The following is a 16429-nucleotide window of genomic DNA, read 5'->3' as shown; positions in this document are numbered from 1 at the left end:
GAGTTCAGGTACTCAGGCACCCCTGATTACTAAAACAGAGGAGCATAATCCATAATGCCCTAATTAAGGTCTGAAAATGGTCTTAAAGGGAATCTGTCAGAAGGTTTTTATTATGTAATGAGTGCATCATGATGTAAGGGCAGAGACCCTGATTCCAGCGAGTTATCACTTACTAGTCTGCATGTTGTCTTTTTGATATAATCACCGTTTTCTTCGCCGCAGATATACCAGTTATCTGAATGCATATATAACTCCGCCCACACCACTGATTGACAACTATCTGTGTACACTGGGCATTATCACAAACATGCTAGTCAGTGATGGAGTGGGGATACAAAAAGCAGGACGACTACATGGCAGGTATCACGATTAGTGATAATCTGCGGCTCTTAAAAAACTGATTTTATTGAAACTACAGCAAGCAGCCCAGTAAGCGACACATCTCTGGAATCAGGGTCTCTGCACCTACATCCTGCCGCTATCACATTAAGTAACAAAAATCTGCTGACAGGTTCCCTTTAGTAGATATCTATCCAACTGTATCTCAGAGGAGATCAGTGTTTGGTTGAGTGGTGCTTCTACCCAATCATTTATCAATCTATAGGGCTCTCAGCACAAAGACCCCCACTAATAAAAAAAAATTCTATTGTGTGAAAAGGTTAGTGAAAATGTAGTTACATTTTTTTCAGTCCTTGGGAGGTCATACATGAGGGGGTTCTTATTCATATAAAGGACTATTTTTTACCACGTCCACCATAAGTTTGATTTGATTGAGATCTGGGGAATTTGGAGGCCAAGAAAACACACTGAACGCTTCGTAATGATCCTTAAAGGGAACCTGTCACCAGAAATAACGCTGCAGATTAACCACATATCTGAAGGTTAGCAATGTTATGATGCTGTCCGGCGCCTGCATGTAGCTGAATGCAGCGGGGAGAAAATGATCTTTACTCTACCCGCCAGCATTCGGTTTCGGTCATAGGGGCGGGGCAGCTCTAGTTTGCGCCCCGAAGCACGTGCATATCATTAACAGAAAACCGAAAATAAAGATTATACAACATCCACAAGACGGATTTCATCAACCAAGGTATAATATTAATCAGTATAACGGCGCCGACCTGACACTGTGTGTAGGTTACTGAGCACAATCCTGCTGACAGGTTCCCTTTAAAGTAAAAACATTGCATAAAAATGAACAGTTTTGCCTCGATTTCCACAAATAGTGGAATAGGGGCAAAAACACTGAGGGAAAAAAAACAAACCATGGGTGCAAAGTGTGAACGAAACCTAACAGGTGCTATTGTCAATGAGTGATCAATGTGATTCACTTCACCAGTCAGTGGTTTTAATGTTAAGGGTGACTGGTGCAGAAAGAATATATAGTCCATTCATATACATAAAGCAAAGTGAGGAACACACTCTACAAATAATATTTTAATGTTACGAAATCAGTTACAAAAAAAGTGCATATATGAGAACATGTTACATATACAGGGTAATATTGTAGGAATTTTTGTTTTGCAAATGAGCATGTGAGCAGAGACAATGAAGACCACCATTTACTGTCATGTTCTTGTTAGCAATATTACAACACACGGTATGAAAATTCCTTTAATGCCAAGGAAAAAAAAAAAATCAGCAGAGGAATAAATAAATCTCCACTGTTAACATGAGTTGAGTTTACTTTGCCATGTACCACACTTCATTGTGCCGGTTGACAAAGTGATACGGAGGATTGTAGCCAACACGAACGAAGTATGAATCATCAAACTGCAAACCGAGGGTCCTCAACTCTTCCGCTAGAGCTTTAGCTTGCTTGTTATATGTATATTGTAAGGCATATCCTCCGAAAGTCCTAAAATGAATGGAAATTTTACATAACCAACAGGCATAAGAGGAAATCTCCCTTCTCAATTCCCTACCTCCTTCTATTGGAGGGCTACTAACAAATAATGGCTCTGGAGTACACATGCTTTCTATATCATTTGGATGGCCAGTCAAGCAATTTGTGGCATATAGTACTACATTTCCCCAATTAACATTTGTCATATAAAGAGCTTGGTATCAGTTTAGAATTACTTTTTACTCACATATTGCCTTCTAGAAAGGAAGAACTGTGCAATCATCTAAACTGGTAGCAACTTACTTGACATACATAGAAGCTGGAGGAACCGTGTCAAGGTAAACTTCAGTGTTTGTAGGTTCTGGAGCATTCTCCACTTCATGTGGCACAAATAAGGACATTGTCGAATTACCAGCCGGCGGTTGCTGTAAAGGTATGTATATGACCACAGGCAGAGTCATATTGATTTTCCGCTCTAGCAAGGAAACAAAGACAGGTAAGTGAGAAAATTTCACTTGATAATAGATTCACTTGATTTTGGGCTAATTCATCAAAGCTTGCAAGCATGTGGAAGAAGGTGCTTTGGTCAGATGATACCAAATTAGAACTTTTGAGACAGAAAGCAAATTGATTGTTGTAGAAAACTAACACTGCGCATCACCCTGAAAACACCATCCACACCATCAGACATGGTGGTGGCAACATCATGCTTTGGGCATGCTTTTCTTCAGCAGGGTCAGGGAGCTGGTCAGAATTGATGGGAAGTTGGATGGCAATAAATAAAGGGTAACCCCGGAGGAAAACTTGTTAGAGACTGCAAAAGACTTGAGACTGGGGCGTAGGTTCACCTTCCAGCAGGACAACAACCCTAACTACAGAACTACAGTGGAATGGTTTAGATGATAGCTTATTCATGAGTTTGAATCGCCAAGTCAAAGTCTAGACCTAAATCTCATAGAGAATCTCTGGCAAGATATGAAAATTGCTATTCACAGATGATCACTGTCCAATGTCACTAAGCTAGAGCTAGTTTGCAAAGAAGAATGGGCAAACATTTCATCATCAAGATGAGCAAAGCTGGTAGAGACAAACCCCAAAAGTCTTGCAACAGTAATTGCAGCCAAAGGTGGTCCTGCAAATTATTGACTTAGGGGAGAAGAATACAAATGCAGATGCCAATTTTAGAATAATTAGAATAATTTTTTAAAAATATTTAGAAAAACATGAATCATTTTCTTTATACTTCACGAATACTTGCTACTTTGTGTTGGTATATTACAAAAAATCAAGTTTGTGGGCGTAACGTGAAAAAATGTGGAAAAGATCACAGGATTTACATACTTTTTCAAGACACTGTAAAACAATAGACATTCCAGAACTTTTTGGAGATTTTTGGAAATCACAAGCTGTGCATTTATAATTTTCATTAGCTGTAAAGTGAATCCCAAAAACTTTTAAGTTGGAATTAGGAAGGACTGCTTTAACAATTTTATTTCTATTTTTCAATGTGAAGGTGTCAAGGCACCATCACCGATGAGCTCCATTTACTTATGGTGTGATCAATCAGGGTTTACATAATTTTGTTGGCGAGAATAACACTACATCGAGACAGAACCCTATGACGTGAGTGTGACCAGAGACTTATATAAGACAGCAACATACCTTCAGCATTATTCCCCCTGGTATATTTATACAAGCGTTGAAAGCTTGCCACCATCTCGAAGCCAAACAAATCCTGTTTTAATGAGGTTCTCACCCATCGAGTTTCTTCATACTGGCGAAGTTCAAAGTTCTGAAAATGTAGAAGCTCAATTAGAGTAGAATATTTGCCAAAAATTCAAAGCTTTTAAAAAAAGGTTGACCAAACGAGGTTAAAGTATTTCTTAAAACAGTGGTCCCAGTCTTAATCATGTGAGTTAAGAAATAAGACTTTCCGAATTCTTTAAAATCCAAGACGTATCGTTTTTCCTTGTGGAGAGTGACATGATAAGCATGTCGATGTGATGAGACTTAAAGCCGCAATGCTCCTCTGGGAAATATGCAAATTGTCTCTTCAGAGAGGAAGAGGACTAGAACTCTAGTGCCACCTATTGGAAGTAGCAATCCTAACTAGAGTTCTAGTCCTCTTCCTCTCTGAAGAGACAATTTGCATATTTCCCAGAGGAGCATTGCGGCTTTAAGTCTCCTCACCTCGACATGCTTATCATGTCACTCTCCACAAGGAGAAACGATACTTCTTGGATCCCGGTCAGATGTCTCTCAATCAGCCAAACCAGATCTCCACTTTGCACTGACAAGGGGCAGTACCCCGAAACACAGTGTCTGCAAACTGAGATTCTGGTTTGGCTTTTATCCTAAGTCATGTGACAAGGCTCGTTAAAGGTTCGACAATGACTGTTAGGATTGCTACTTCCAATAGGTGGCACTAGAGTTCTAGTCTTCTTCCTTTCTGAAGAGACAATTTGCATATTTCCCAGAAGAGCATTGTGGCTTTAAGTCTCCTCACCTCGATATGCTTATCATGTCAGTCTCCACAAGGAGAAACGATACTTCTTGGCTATATCACATAAAATCCCAATAAAGTTCACAGGGTATGTGTCACGGACATGGTTTATGGAATCACTATGCTTAGGACCGCAGAGAGCCTGGAGGGACGTGACTAAGCAAGCACCGGACTGTTCCCTAGAACCTCTGATGGTGAGGTTAGACCTGGCTGCCAATGAACGCCAGGTGCCACTCCAGGACAGAACAAAGGACGCTCAGCAGCTGGACCCAGAAGGACAGACTGGATGGTGCAGCAAGTAGAGTTTGAATCAGAGTGCAGCAGGCAGAGTTCGTATCAGAGTGCAGCAGGCAGAGTTCGCATCAGAGTGCAGCAGGCAGAGTTTGTATCAGAGTGCAGCAGGCAGGATCTGTACCAGAGTGCAGCAGGCAGACAGGCTCTACACCAGATTGCAGCAGGCAGGACCTGCACCAGAGTGCAGCAGGCAGGCAGGCTCTGCACCAGAGTGCGGCAAGGACTGGTACGCAACCTTACACAACTTAGATGGCAGAACAGGAAGGTTGCTCAGGCACCTCCCCAGTGAGGAGGAAGCAATATATACATAATGCCCCACAGCCATTGGCTGGGAAGGAAATAGCAAGTGCACTCACTGGCCCTTTAAGAGAGTGGGAGCGCACGCATGCCCTAAGGACATGGCTGTAGGCCCGGCTGGAAGCTCTGCTGGAAGCATGCAGAGCATAGGGAAGGGAAGAACCGATTGCAGCACGGGTGAGTGAAGTGACACACTGGAGACCCTACCTGTCAGAGCAGGGATCCAGCATGGTACTAACAGTACCCCTCTTTATGCCCCCTCCTCTTCAGGCCATCGAGGAAGTTCCTGAGGAGAATCTGTGCGTGAATGTTTTCCTTAGATTCCCAGGATCTCTATTCGTGACCAAATCCCTTCCAATCGACAAGGAAGAAGGGCTTGCCTGTCACCATATTCATGGCCAAGTTGTTCTCAACCTCAAAAACATCATCCGAGGCAGTTGGCACGGGCGTCGTACTGGGATCTTGGAAGAAGGGGCTCAGGATGACCAGCTTCAGCAGAAATACATGTTAACAATTCGCAATCCGTAATGAAGGAGGCAACTTCAGTTTATAAGATACCTCATTGATCTGCTTCAGCACCCCAAAAGGACTGATAAAATGAGGACAACTTGCAAGAGGGAATCTTCAGTTGGACGTACCTGGATAAGAGCCATACCTTGTCGCTGGGGCGAAAGCACGGAAGGTCCAGGCGCCTTTTGTCTGCATGTCTCTTCATACGGGTGGAGGATGCTTCTAAAGTGGCTTTGGTGTCCTCCCACAACTTTACAAAATCTTTGGAGGAACATCAGAAGGAACCATCACCGGGAGGGGAACATCGGGTTGCCGACCAAACACAATGAAGAAAGGAGACTCTCCAGAGGCTTCACCAACGTGATAGTTTTACGAGAACTCAGCCCAGGGAAGTAATTTCACCCTATCATTGTGGTGGGCATTGATGAAATGTTGCAGGTAGTTGCCCAGGACCTGGTTGACACACTCCACTTGCCCATTGGACTGAGGGTGATAGGATGAGGAGAAGTCCAAGACGATATCCAGATGTTTACAGAGAGCTCGCCAGAATTTGGAAGTGAATTGCGAACCTTGATCGGACCCAATGTGATGAGGAAATCTGTGCACGCGGAAAATATGTTTGATGAAGCTGTCAGCCAGTTCAGGAGCTGACGGAAGAGCAGACAATGGGGCAAAATGTGCCATTTTTGAAAAGCCATCCACGACTACCCAGATGATGGTGCAACCCTCGGATACTGGCAAATCTGTAATGAAGTCCATTGCTATGTGCTGCCATGGACCAGATGGCACGGGAAATGGCAGGACAGAACTGGTAGGAAGTCATCTGGCAACCTCATCAAGGTATTGCGGACGCACAGGACAGAACAAGGTACAGAGGAACCTGGGTCAAATGAGGACAAATGTTAATCAGGCATGGAGCAGAGGAAGGAGTTACCCTAAATAGACTGAGTGCTGCAGAACTTCCGGGTCAAGGTCCTCCAGAATCATAGAGTGGAGGAACGGAGCGTCTGCAGACCAGAGAGAGGAAGTGCGCGTGCGCAGTGAGAGGCGAGCATGCGCACCCGATGAGAGCCAGGGACCGGCGGCGAGTCAGGAGAAGAGACCGAAAGGTGCGCGCACACCGCTGGAGCGCGCCGGGACAGGTAAGTATGTCAGCGTGCAGATAGAGCGCCAGGCGCAGCGGCAGGAGCGGAGGCAGGTGGCGCCATGACACTCGTTTCTCCTAGGTTTCCTGGGGGAATTTGCCACAGGCTGACTGGAGCGAAAGTAACCTTCTTGGACGGTTCGATGATAAATTGAGGATCCTCCTCTTGGTCCCCGGACAGAAATGAGCGAGAGAGGGCATCAGCTCTGACCTGGAATGTAATAAAAATTTAAAGCAGGCAAAAAACAAAGACCACCTGGCTTGGCGTGGATAAAGTCTCTGGGCAAACTTGAGGTACGCCAGGTTCTTATGGTCCGTGTAGATGACCACTGGATAGACTGAACCCTCCAGCAGGTATTGCCACTCCTCCAAAGCCGTCTTAATGGTGAGTAACTCCCGGTCACCAATGGAATAGTTACGCTCTGGAGCGGAGAAGGCCTTAGAGAAGAAACTGCAGGACACGCGGCGACCCAGGGAAGATTTCAGAGTGAGCACAGCTCCAGCCCATAACGAGGATGCTTCCACCTTTAAGAAAAACTGTTAGTTCAAATCTGGACGATGCAGAACGGGAGTGTAGGAGAAGGACCGTTTAAGAGAGCAGAGGAGGACCAGTTCTTTGGATCGGCTCCTTTTCGGGTCATAGCAGAGATGGGAGCCGTCAGAGTGGAGAAGTGAGGAATAAATTGTCGATAATAGTTAGTAAAGCCAAGGAATCTCTGTATTGCTTTGACTCCAACGGGTAGCGGCCATTTAAGGATGGAAGAGACTTTCTCAGGATCCATCCTGAGTCAGGTACAGTATCTGAGAAAATGTAACCCAAGAAGGGAAGAGTGGACTGTTCAAAATCGTATTTCTCATACTTGGAGTTGATTCTCCCTAAGACGCTGAAGAACTTGCTGAACTGCTCGTCTGTGGGAGGCCAGATCCAGGGAAAATACCAAAATATCATCCAGATACATAACAATGCAGGAATAAAGCAGTTCCCAGAATATATAATTGACGTACTCTTGAAAAACTGCCGGTGCATTACTGAGACCGAAGGGCATCCATCGGTATTCATAATGTTCATCCTTGGTGTTGAAAGCCATCTTCCATTCCATATCAGGAGTTCTGGAGCAGTTATTTGTAACTGTTGTGTGGTTTGTAAGCGTGGTAATTTGCTTCCCTCCTCTGCTTTAGTCTATTCCCTTTCCACCACTACCAGGTGCATTCCTCTGTTATATGTGAGTGAATATTTTGTATCCCAAAATGAAGAAAAATAGCAGCAACACTCCAAATGTTGGCGAAAAAAAATCCTTAGTCCTTTATTTTACAAAGAGTTGCATGGACAAGGTTGTGCTGGCAAGGACAAGTGCAGATTATGCAGAAAAGAGAAACATGCAACTTTTTGTAAAATAAAGAACTAAGGATTTTTTTCACCAATATTTGGAGTGTTGATGCTATTTTTCTTCATTTTGGGATTTCTTCATGTGGCTTTCCAGCAAGCACCTTCAACAGCGTGATTCAACCACTGTATTGTGACCGTGATTCCGCGTCTACTCTACGATAATAGTAAGTAAAGTGCGCTACTCAGTGCCATTCGCTTTTTTCTTGCTTTTGGATGAATATTTTGTATGCCTGGTGTTTTCTGTTAACCCTCGTTTGTGTTGCTTTGTTTGTTGGGATGGTGTACTGCGATGCACAATAGCGCTCCTCTTCCCTGGGTGGGGGAAGAGAACATGTGGCATGTTGCTAATAGTGGCACACCACGCAGCTGCTATAGGGGCCCCCGATGCTAGCGGAGCAGCAGTGGGTGACAGGAGGCAGAAGCCAGTTGCTGCAGCTAAAGCCTGTTCCCGCTGCTAAAGAGAAATGAATATTCACTTCCCCACACCCCATGGGCTTGGAGAGGGGCGAATATTAATTTCACTTTAATAGCGGGCAGTGTTTGCATCATAGATGCTGTAATGCAGTGACCCCTGTTACAGCTACGGAGCTCTGTGTGTGCTCCTCAGGATATGCATGGAGGCGTTTCTCTGGTTATAATGGTGATAATGAGATTGTGACCGGCAGGATTGTAAATGGCCGGAATGTGTCGCAGAGGGAGTCTGCGCTGTAAGCCTGAAGTAAAGTTGTTATTCTGGGACCTATAGTCCCACAAGTGTTTGCATAGTTGTGAAGGGAGGCTTACTGGGCTAGTTTAAGAGCTAGCCATACACACCATCCATCTATGGGAGTGGTTACAACTACATAATGTGACCGGGGTGTGGGTCACATGGTTTCTATGTATGGACCTGCAATGGAGTCTGTAATGGTCTCTGTGCTCTCTGTAATGGAGAGTGTGTAGATCCTGGATGGCTTGTGTGTTCGGAGGTCCTGTATGTGGACCAGATCCCTGAACATCGCACTGAGAGGCCATGGATCTGGAAGACTGGTGTGTTGGGAGATCCTGGGAGTAGGATCGGATCCCTGATAAAGCAGTGAACCCAGTGTCCTGTGTTGGAAGTCCTGGGAGTAGGACTTCCAGAATAGCACAACCAGTGTTGGAAGTCCTGGGAGTAGGACTTCCTGAAGAGCACATGGGAAGGAGTGTATGCAGCGTCTGCAACCACACTGCATTGGGGGAGCTACAGCCCATCTTAGGATCTGGACTAACTGATATGTGCCTGCCAGGCAAGTTGGCGATCCCAATTCGGCAGTTTCCCTGGAGGAGAGAGGACTGACAGGAGTTAGCGTGTGGAGCAGGAGCTCCCAGAAGGTAACCCAGAGTATGGGGAACTGGGAGCACTGATAGGGGGTCAGTAATGAATTGTGTGGTCTCCCACGATAACTGGACGAAGTGAGGTCCAGCGTGTTTAGAGACTGTGAACCAATGTTGTGTGCGCTATATGAGTAGAGACATTGTTACAGCGTACGGACATCCCCATGAACTAGTCAAGGATGGCTGGCGAGTGTAGTGTCTGAACTGTGAGTTAAAGCCGTATAAGAAGTATCTAAATTAAAGCTGCAACTTAATGTCATCTGTTGATGCCTATGTGTTCCATGAAGTGTAATGGACTGTGCATGACCCGATTTATGATGCCATAATAAACCACATGGACTGTTTTTGTGAGAAAAAAGTGCCTGTGTGACTGAATCCCGTAGCTAAGCCAGTGTCCCCCAAACACATGCAGTAAGCGCTATCTCACAATGCCCATACAGTTGAAAGCAATAATGGAGGAGAGAGCGTCACAACGCTCCCTCTCCCATCATTCCCCTCTGCCATTGCGTGATGACATCACTTTATTGCGTACTCGCTGTGTGCCGTGCAGACTGCAGTGCAGCTGCTGACACCAGAGCAGAGCCGGGATCAGCATAGGAACGAGGAGGAGGCGTTAGTATTGTGTCGGTTTATATATATATATATATATATATATATATATATATATACTGCTCAAAAAATTTTAGGGAACACTAAAATCCCACATCCTAGATATCACTGAATGAAATATTCCAGTTGTAAATCTTTATTCATTACATAGTGGAATGTGTTGAGAACAATAAAATTATCAACGTAAATCACAACTAATATCCCACGGAGGTCTGGAGTTGGAATCATGCTCAAAATCAAAGTGGAAAATGAAGTTACAGGCTGATCCAACTTCAGTGGAAATGCCTCAAGTAAATGATGCTCAGTAGTGAGTGAGGCCTCCACGTGCCTGTATGACCTCCCTACAATGCCTAGGCATGCTCCTGATGAGGCGGCGGATAGTCTCCTGAGGGATCTCCTCCCAGACCTGGACTAAAGCATCCGCCAACTCCTGGACAGATCGCTCTCCACGGCGTCATGTGCTCAGTGTGAACCTGCTTTCATCTGTGAAGAGCACAGGGCGCCAGTGGTGAATTTGCCAATCCTGGTATTCTGTGGCAAATGCCAAGCATTATACCCTATGATGGGGGATGCATTATACCCTATGAGGGGCGAGGGGGCTGCACTATACCTTATGAGGGAGCAGCATTATACCCTATGAGGGGGGCTGCATTATACTCTATGAGGGGGATGCATTATATCCAATGAGGGGGGGTGCATTATACCCTATAAGGGTGGCTGTAGTATACCCTATGAGGGGACTGCATTATATTATGTAGGGGGGCTGCATTATACCTTATGAGGCTAGTTTATATTTTATGAGGGGGCTACATTATGTTCTATGAGGGGACTGCATTATATTCTATGAGGGGGCTACCCCACCTCTTGCTACATAATTAAGACATGTACTACCTTATATTATACCCTGATATAAGCGCATTTTACTGCACAATTGGTGGTCTTGTATTTATTTCTATGTAGCTACATAGTGGGCCCCAAAAATCATTTTCTCTGGTGGGCCCAAGGTGCTCCAGTCTGACGCTGAGGCTATGGTTAGATAGAGTCATACAAAGTTCAGTGATTTTACTCAAAGAGTGGCAATAAATGGTTGCACATCCAATTGGAAGAGTGTTTCAAGTGAAGCTCCATGCAAGATTTTACATCTGGGCAAGAAAAACAAAAATTACACTTACAGAATGGCAGGAATAGAACTACAGTGAAGGAAATAATTATTTGTAAGTTTGCCCACTGACAAAGATATGAACAGTCTATAATTTTAAGGGTAGGTTAATTTTAACATTGAGAGATAGAATATCAAAAATAAAATCCCAAAAATCACATTGTATAAATTATATAAATATATTTGCATTTTGCAGTGAGAAATAAGTATTTGATTCCTCTGGCAAGCAAGACTTAGTGCCTGGTGGCAAAACCATTGTTGGCAAGCACAGCAGTCAGACGATTTTTGTAGTTGATGATGACGATGATGATGGGCAGCACGGTGGCTCAGTGGTTAGCACTGCAGCCTTGCAGCACTGGGGTCCTGGGTTCAAATCCCACCAAGGACAGCATCTGCAAAGAGTTTGTATGTTCTCCCAGTGTTTGCCTGTGTCTCCTCTCCTCCGGGTTCTCTGGTTTCCTCCCACATTCCAAAGACATACTGATAGGGAATTTAGATTGTGAACCCCATCGGGAACAGTGGTGATAATGTGTGCAAACTGTAAAGTGCTGCGGAATATGTTAGCACTATATAAAAATAAAGATTATTATTATTATGAGGTTTGCGCACATGTCAGGAGGAATTTTGGTCCACTCTTCTTTGCAGATCGTCTCTAAATCATTAAGATTTTGAGGCTGTCGCTTGGCAACTCGGAGGTTCAACTCCCTCCATAAGTTTTTATTGGATTAAGGTCTGCAAAAATGAAATTGCCAGGGGTCTAAGAAAATGGCAACATAAGAAAATCTTTGTTTCTATCAAATTTCTGAATTTTTTTCGCCACCTAATTAAAAAAAAACAACTATTCACAGTGTACATGTTTGGTATCTGTGTACTTGTACTGACCTGGAGCATCATATTGCCAGGTCAGTTCTACCATATAGTGGAGATATTAAATAAAAAAAAACAATTGCGTATTTGCACTTTTTTTGCACTTTCAACGCACTTGGAATTTTCCCCCCCGCTTTCTAGTGGATCACATGATAAAAATGAATGGTGTCATTCGAAAGCGCAACTTGTCCTGCTAAAAACAAGGTCTGATACGGTTATGTGGATGGAAAAATAAAAAGAAAGTCATGGCTTTTGGAATAAAAGGAGGAAAAAAAATGAAAGTGCAAAAACACAAATGTACAAGGTCATGAAGGGGTTAACGCTATAATATTCAGTATATCAAACCCAAAATAAGGAATCTAAAGCAGTTTAGATGAACGTACGTGAAGAAACCTCAGGAGTATCAGGGGAGGTAAGCGATAACTGTGTATGGGATTTTTTTAAATTATTTTATTATATTTTGCACATGCGTACTGGAATGTTAGTGTTGTGGATCTTTTCTTTTGAATTTTTTTTTTTTTTATCAAGTATTGATCTTTTAGTTTTTCAATAAAATATATTTCATTTTATAAACAGGTTTGCACATCGATATTGTACTGCATTCTTCTCCTCCTTTTGGTTAATACACAGCATGCCATAAAATGGCTTTTATATTGGTGCAAAACCCTCGATTAATTCCAGCATGGAGTATACTCAGCATTCTGCATCACTTCATCCACATCGCCTTCCCCATACTTACATCATATTTCTTCACCAGCTGGTACTTTGGACAGTCACTGGTGCCACAAAATGAAGGCAGCTGGTTCTCACTGGAGACAGCTTGTTCTTCAGCCACAGCAATCCCAAAAAGGGAGATCAGCCCCAGCAGCAGTGCACTCCTCGCCTCCATGTCTGTGTATGGCTGCATGGAGCAGCCCAGCTGTTGTTATAAGCTGTGGATATGGGTGGGGGGGAGCAGAGAACTTGTATAACTGTACCAAATAAAGAGTTATGTAAGACATGGAGTCATCGCTCACCGCCCTCAAGTGGAGACAACACTGAGGGTTTTATAACTCTCTGCTTGTTTTTGCTGGGGCTGATCTGTTACCTAACTTCTTGCTTTACATTCTACAGCCAATATTACTTACCATTGGGGGGTACTAAAAAAAAGTGTAAAATAAGTGTTACTGTTAACCTTCGCAATCAATAAAATTATAATTAATCCATATTGTTACACTGCTGTCGTTGTAAAAAAATAAATACAAAACTATGCTGAGTCAATGTTCCCAGTGTTAGTCTATGTGCACATCTTATTCATTCACATAAATGACCATATATGCTGGGAAAAGCTGCATTCGCATAGGCCCCCATTCACCAGCCAGGGATGATTGTAGCATTTAAATGTAATAACAATCTGCTAATCAAGTTATATATCATTGATCGGATGGGCTGAAATATAATCTAATTTCATTATTTTAAGGGAGATGTAATAGCTTATTACAGAGTCAGGGGCCTAACAAGGTATAAAAGTCACACAATAAAGGCTCGGGCACAATGACACATTTCCAGTTTGAGTGCAATCCAACAAAACATCAGGTCAGTGTCATTCTATGGGGTCATGCACGTCAGATTTTTTCCTCAGTGAACCAGTCTGAGGAAAAGATCGCTGAATGATCAGTTTGATCAGATTGTGATTTTCATAATCTAACCTATTCTCTCAGATCATAAAATACATGGTTGGCTGCATCGAACCTAAGGCTACGTCCCCACGGTCAGTAATCGGCAGCGCTTTTAACATAGCACATGTCTGCACCGTCCAAACCGCTGCTGGCTTTTGAACGCAGGTGATTCTACATGTGTTTGTGGCACCAAAAAAACTAGGCAACATAATAACAGGAATTCAAAGCACTAAATAGCGCTGAAAAAGCCCAAAGCCAAAAAGGCAAACTAACTCCATATAGATCATTGGAAGAAAGGAGTATAAACGGAGCAGAAGAATGATGCAAAAGGTAATTTATTAAACATATAGTGCATAAATATATACAAAAAGTACAAACAGGATGGTTAAAATTAGAGTGAGTCTCCACCAGCAAACACACTGCCAAGAGTCATTATCCCACATATAAGATAGTAATAGGGAAGCAGCCTAATGTGAACACCAGGTTACCGCTGTGGGTAACTAGTATACCCCCACAGTGTACAATACCCGTAACCAGGCAGCGCTTACCACAAGAATATGCTGAGGCAGTGTGTACCGGGCAGGATTCAGTCCAAGGAAACCCCATCTGTTTGTGGCACCCCTGAAGGTGCAGACGCCACAGAGGTACTGCATCTCAGCCAGAGGTGTAGTATCCCAAGTCTCTGGTAAAAAGGGAACATTGTACAGAACTCTAACACTCGCACCCAACAGACACCAGTTTGAACAGGGCATCTGGGTGAACCCTTAGGGAGGATGGCCTCATTCCAGTCTAGATAGGAAAGGGTGTTGGGGAATAGGTGGAGGAGCTTGGAAAAAGGGGAGGAGCTAATCAGGGGGGAAGTAGAGAGAGTAGAGACTATGAAAGGAAGTGGAGCTGAGCAGACATGGGGGTCTGCAGCTCCTGACAGAGAAAGACAAAGAGAATTGAAAGGGAGGAGTAGAAGCTCCCAAAAAGAAGGGGTTCCAGGGACATGGGAAGTGCTGAAGCCACCCGTGGTGCCTGCATCCAGGCTGACTAGCGTCAGTTGGAGGGACCAGGCTGCAGTAGGGGTTCTGGCCCCTGAATCAATGGGAAAACTTCAGGCTCCAGCTAACAATCTGGAGGCTGCTGTAACTGCAGGTGCAACAGCCACATTTGCACCTACTCGCCAAAAAGGTGAACACAGAGAGTCCAGGGGACAGAAAGTATGTCACCCAACAAGACCCACGTTCACTGGCTTAGGACACTGGGTGGCAAGCGGAGGGCAAGAGAGGCGATATTCAGAGTAGAAAGATGGCCAGGAGAGGCACATATATAAGAGGAGTTCTGGACAGGTGCCTGACTTGCCTGAGAGTTTCCTTGAGTTCATATCTAGAGGACACAGCACCCCAGCTGGGGAACCTGAACTGTGAGTAAAACCGTGAGAACTGCAACAAACCGTGTCCTTCTATTTCTTTCCGGCATCACCCATTCTGCACCTCCACTTGTCGCTAGTAACATTACAATCCACATCACTAACTGCTCTGGGGACCAAGCTCTACCTGTGGAGAGCTATAACAACTCAGCTGCATTAACATCAGCCCCAGAGGTCCTGTAATCAGCGTCGGCCATCCCGGCCGAACACCACAGGTGGCGCCACAAATCATCCATTAAATACTTTATTTCCACTTTCATGCACATCCCCTTTAACTGGATGCCCAGGTCCACAGACTGGGTCACTGTCACTGTGACCACCCCTTTAAGTACCACCAGACCGGTACAGAGTACCCCACGGTACTAGCGGGCGCTTCAAACTTGATGTCATGAGCAGCATGGACCGACCCGAAAAATTGGGTCCTGTGCGCCAAGGACTATGCTGAATTGTTTTATGGCCACCATTGTACAACGTGGCGTGTGAGGAGCGGAGAAGATGTGCTATAATGGGCAGGGCCCAAGGAAGGGAGCGAAAGCTGGACCCGCCCACTACAGAGACTTTAATGCGAAAGGAACGTGTCCGTCAGGAGGATGGATCCGCCTCCTGAGATGGTTGGCAGGAGAAGGAAGCCAGGACCACCCAAGAAGCAGAGTGAAGGAGCTGGACGCTACCCGGTGCACACGATGGCGGGCGGCAGTGAATAGCCGACGGAGCATACTGAAAGAGAAGCGGACTTCCTCGGTCAGCAGGATGAAACCCCGGACCAGCTGAAAGTGGTGGATCCGGAGCTCCTCGGCACTGAGATGGAGGAGTTGACACAACAACTCCTACGGTCGCAGCTGGCAGCAGTGATCGTGTGGAAGGAGGCGCTGTTGAAGAGGAAGGCAGTGCCTACAAAAGTCCTGGAGCCAGCGCCATTGACCCCAGCGGAGCCCAACACCAGGAAAGCAGGTATGCATGCTGTCCTAGTAGCGGAGGAGACCCTGGTGGGACCTTTAAAACCCCCGCCGACTCTACCGCCCGACCAGGTAGTGACAGAAGTAACCTCGGACCGCATGGCAGTCCTGGGGGGTTCCCTGAAAGAACCTATGGTACCTGAACCCTTGTCTCTAGGGGCATGTAGAAAATGGGAGGCAATTTGCTGGAGTCACCCAGAGACAGAGCTAATGGGATTCCCAGAGGAGGCCCTAGCAGGAGCAAACCACATAGAGACTACTAGTGAGGAAGATTTCTGGCAGCAGCAGCAGATACTGAAATTAAAGGCAGAAAAACAAGAGCGCAGAGCTCAGTGGGAGACCATGGAACAACACAACATACAGGCTAAGGCCCAAATGCGCAAAGCCAGACCCGCTGATAGAGGTCAGCCCAGACAAGGTACTGTAGTCTCCTTT

At 44.8% G+C, this 16429-nt stretch overlaps 1 protein-coding gene across 1 annotated transcript; it reads right to left on the bottom strand.

The window, feature by feature from the left end:
* Positions 1–1421: 1421 nt before the first annotated feature.
* On the bottom strand, positions 1422–12894 carry LOC138681437 (heme-binding protein 2-like). Its single transcript, XM_069768942.1, has 4 exons — positions 12706–12894; positions 3506–3635; positions 2147–2318; positions 1422–1855 (listed from the first exon to the last, which is right to left on the bottom strand). The coding sequence occupies exons 1-4, from the start codon at positions 12871–12873 to the stop codon at positions 1681–1683; spliced, it is 645 nt and encodes a 214-aa protein (XP_069625043.1). The 5' UTR covers positions 12874–12894; the 3' UTR covers positions 1422–1680.
* Between the last annotated feature and the right edge of the window lie 3535 nt (positions 12895–16429).

The sequence above is a fragment of the Ranitomeya imitator genome, chromosome 5 (assembly GCF_032444005.1).
Source record: "Ranitomeya imitator isolate aRanImi1 chromosome 5, aRanImi1.pri, whole genome shotgun sequence".
NCBI lineage: Eukaryota > Metazoa > Chordata > Amphibia > Anura > Dendrobatidae > Ranitomeya > Ranitomeya imitator.
Note: the sequence above shows the minus strand (reverse complement) of the source record. Positions and strands in the feature narration are given on the sequence as shown.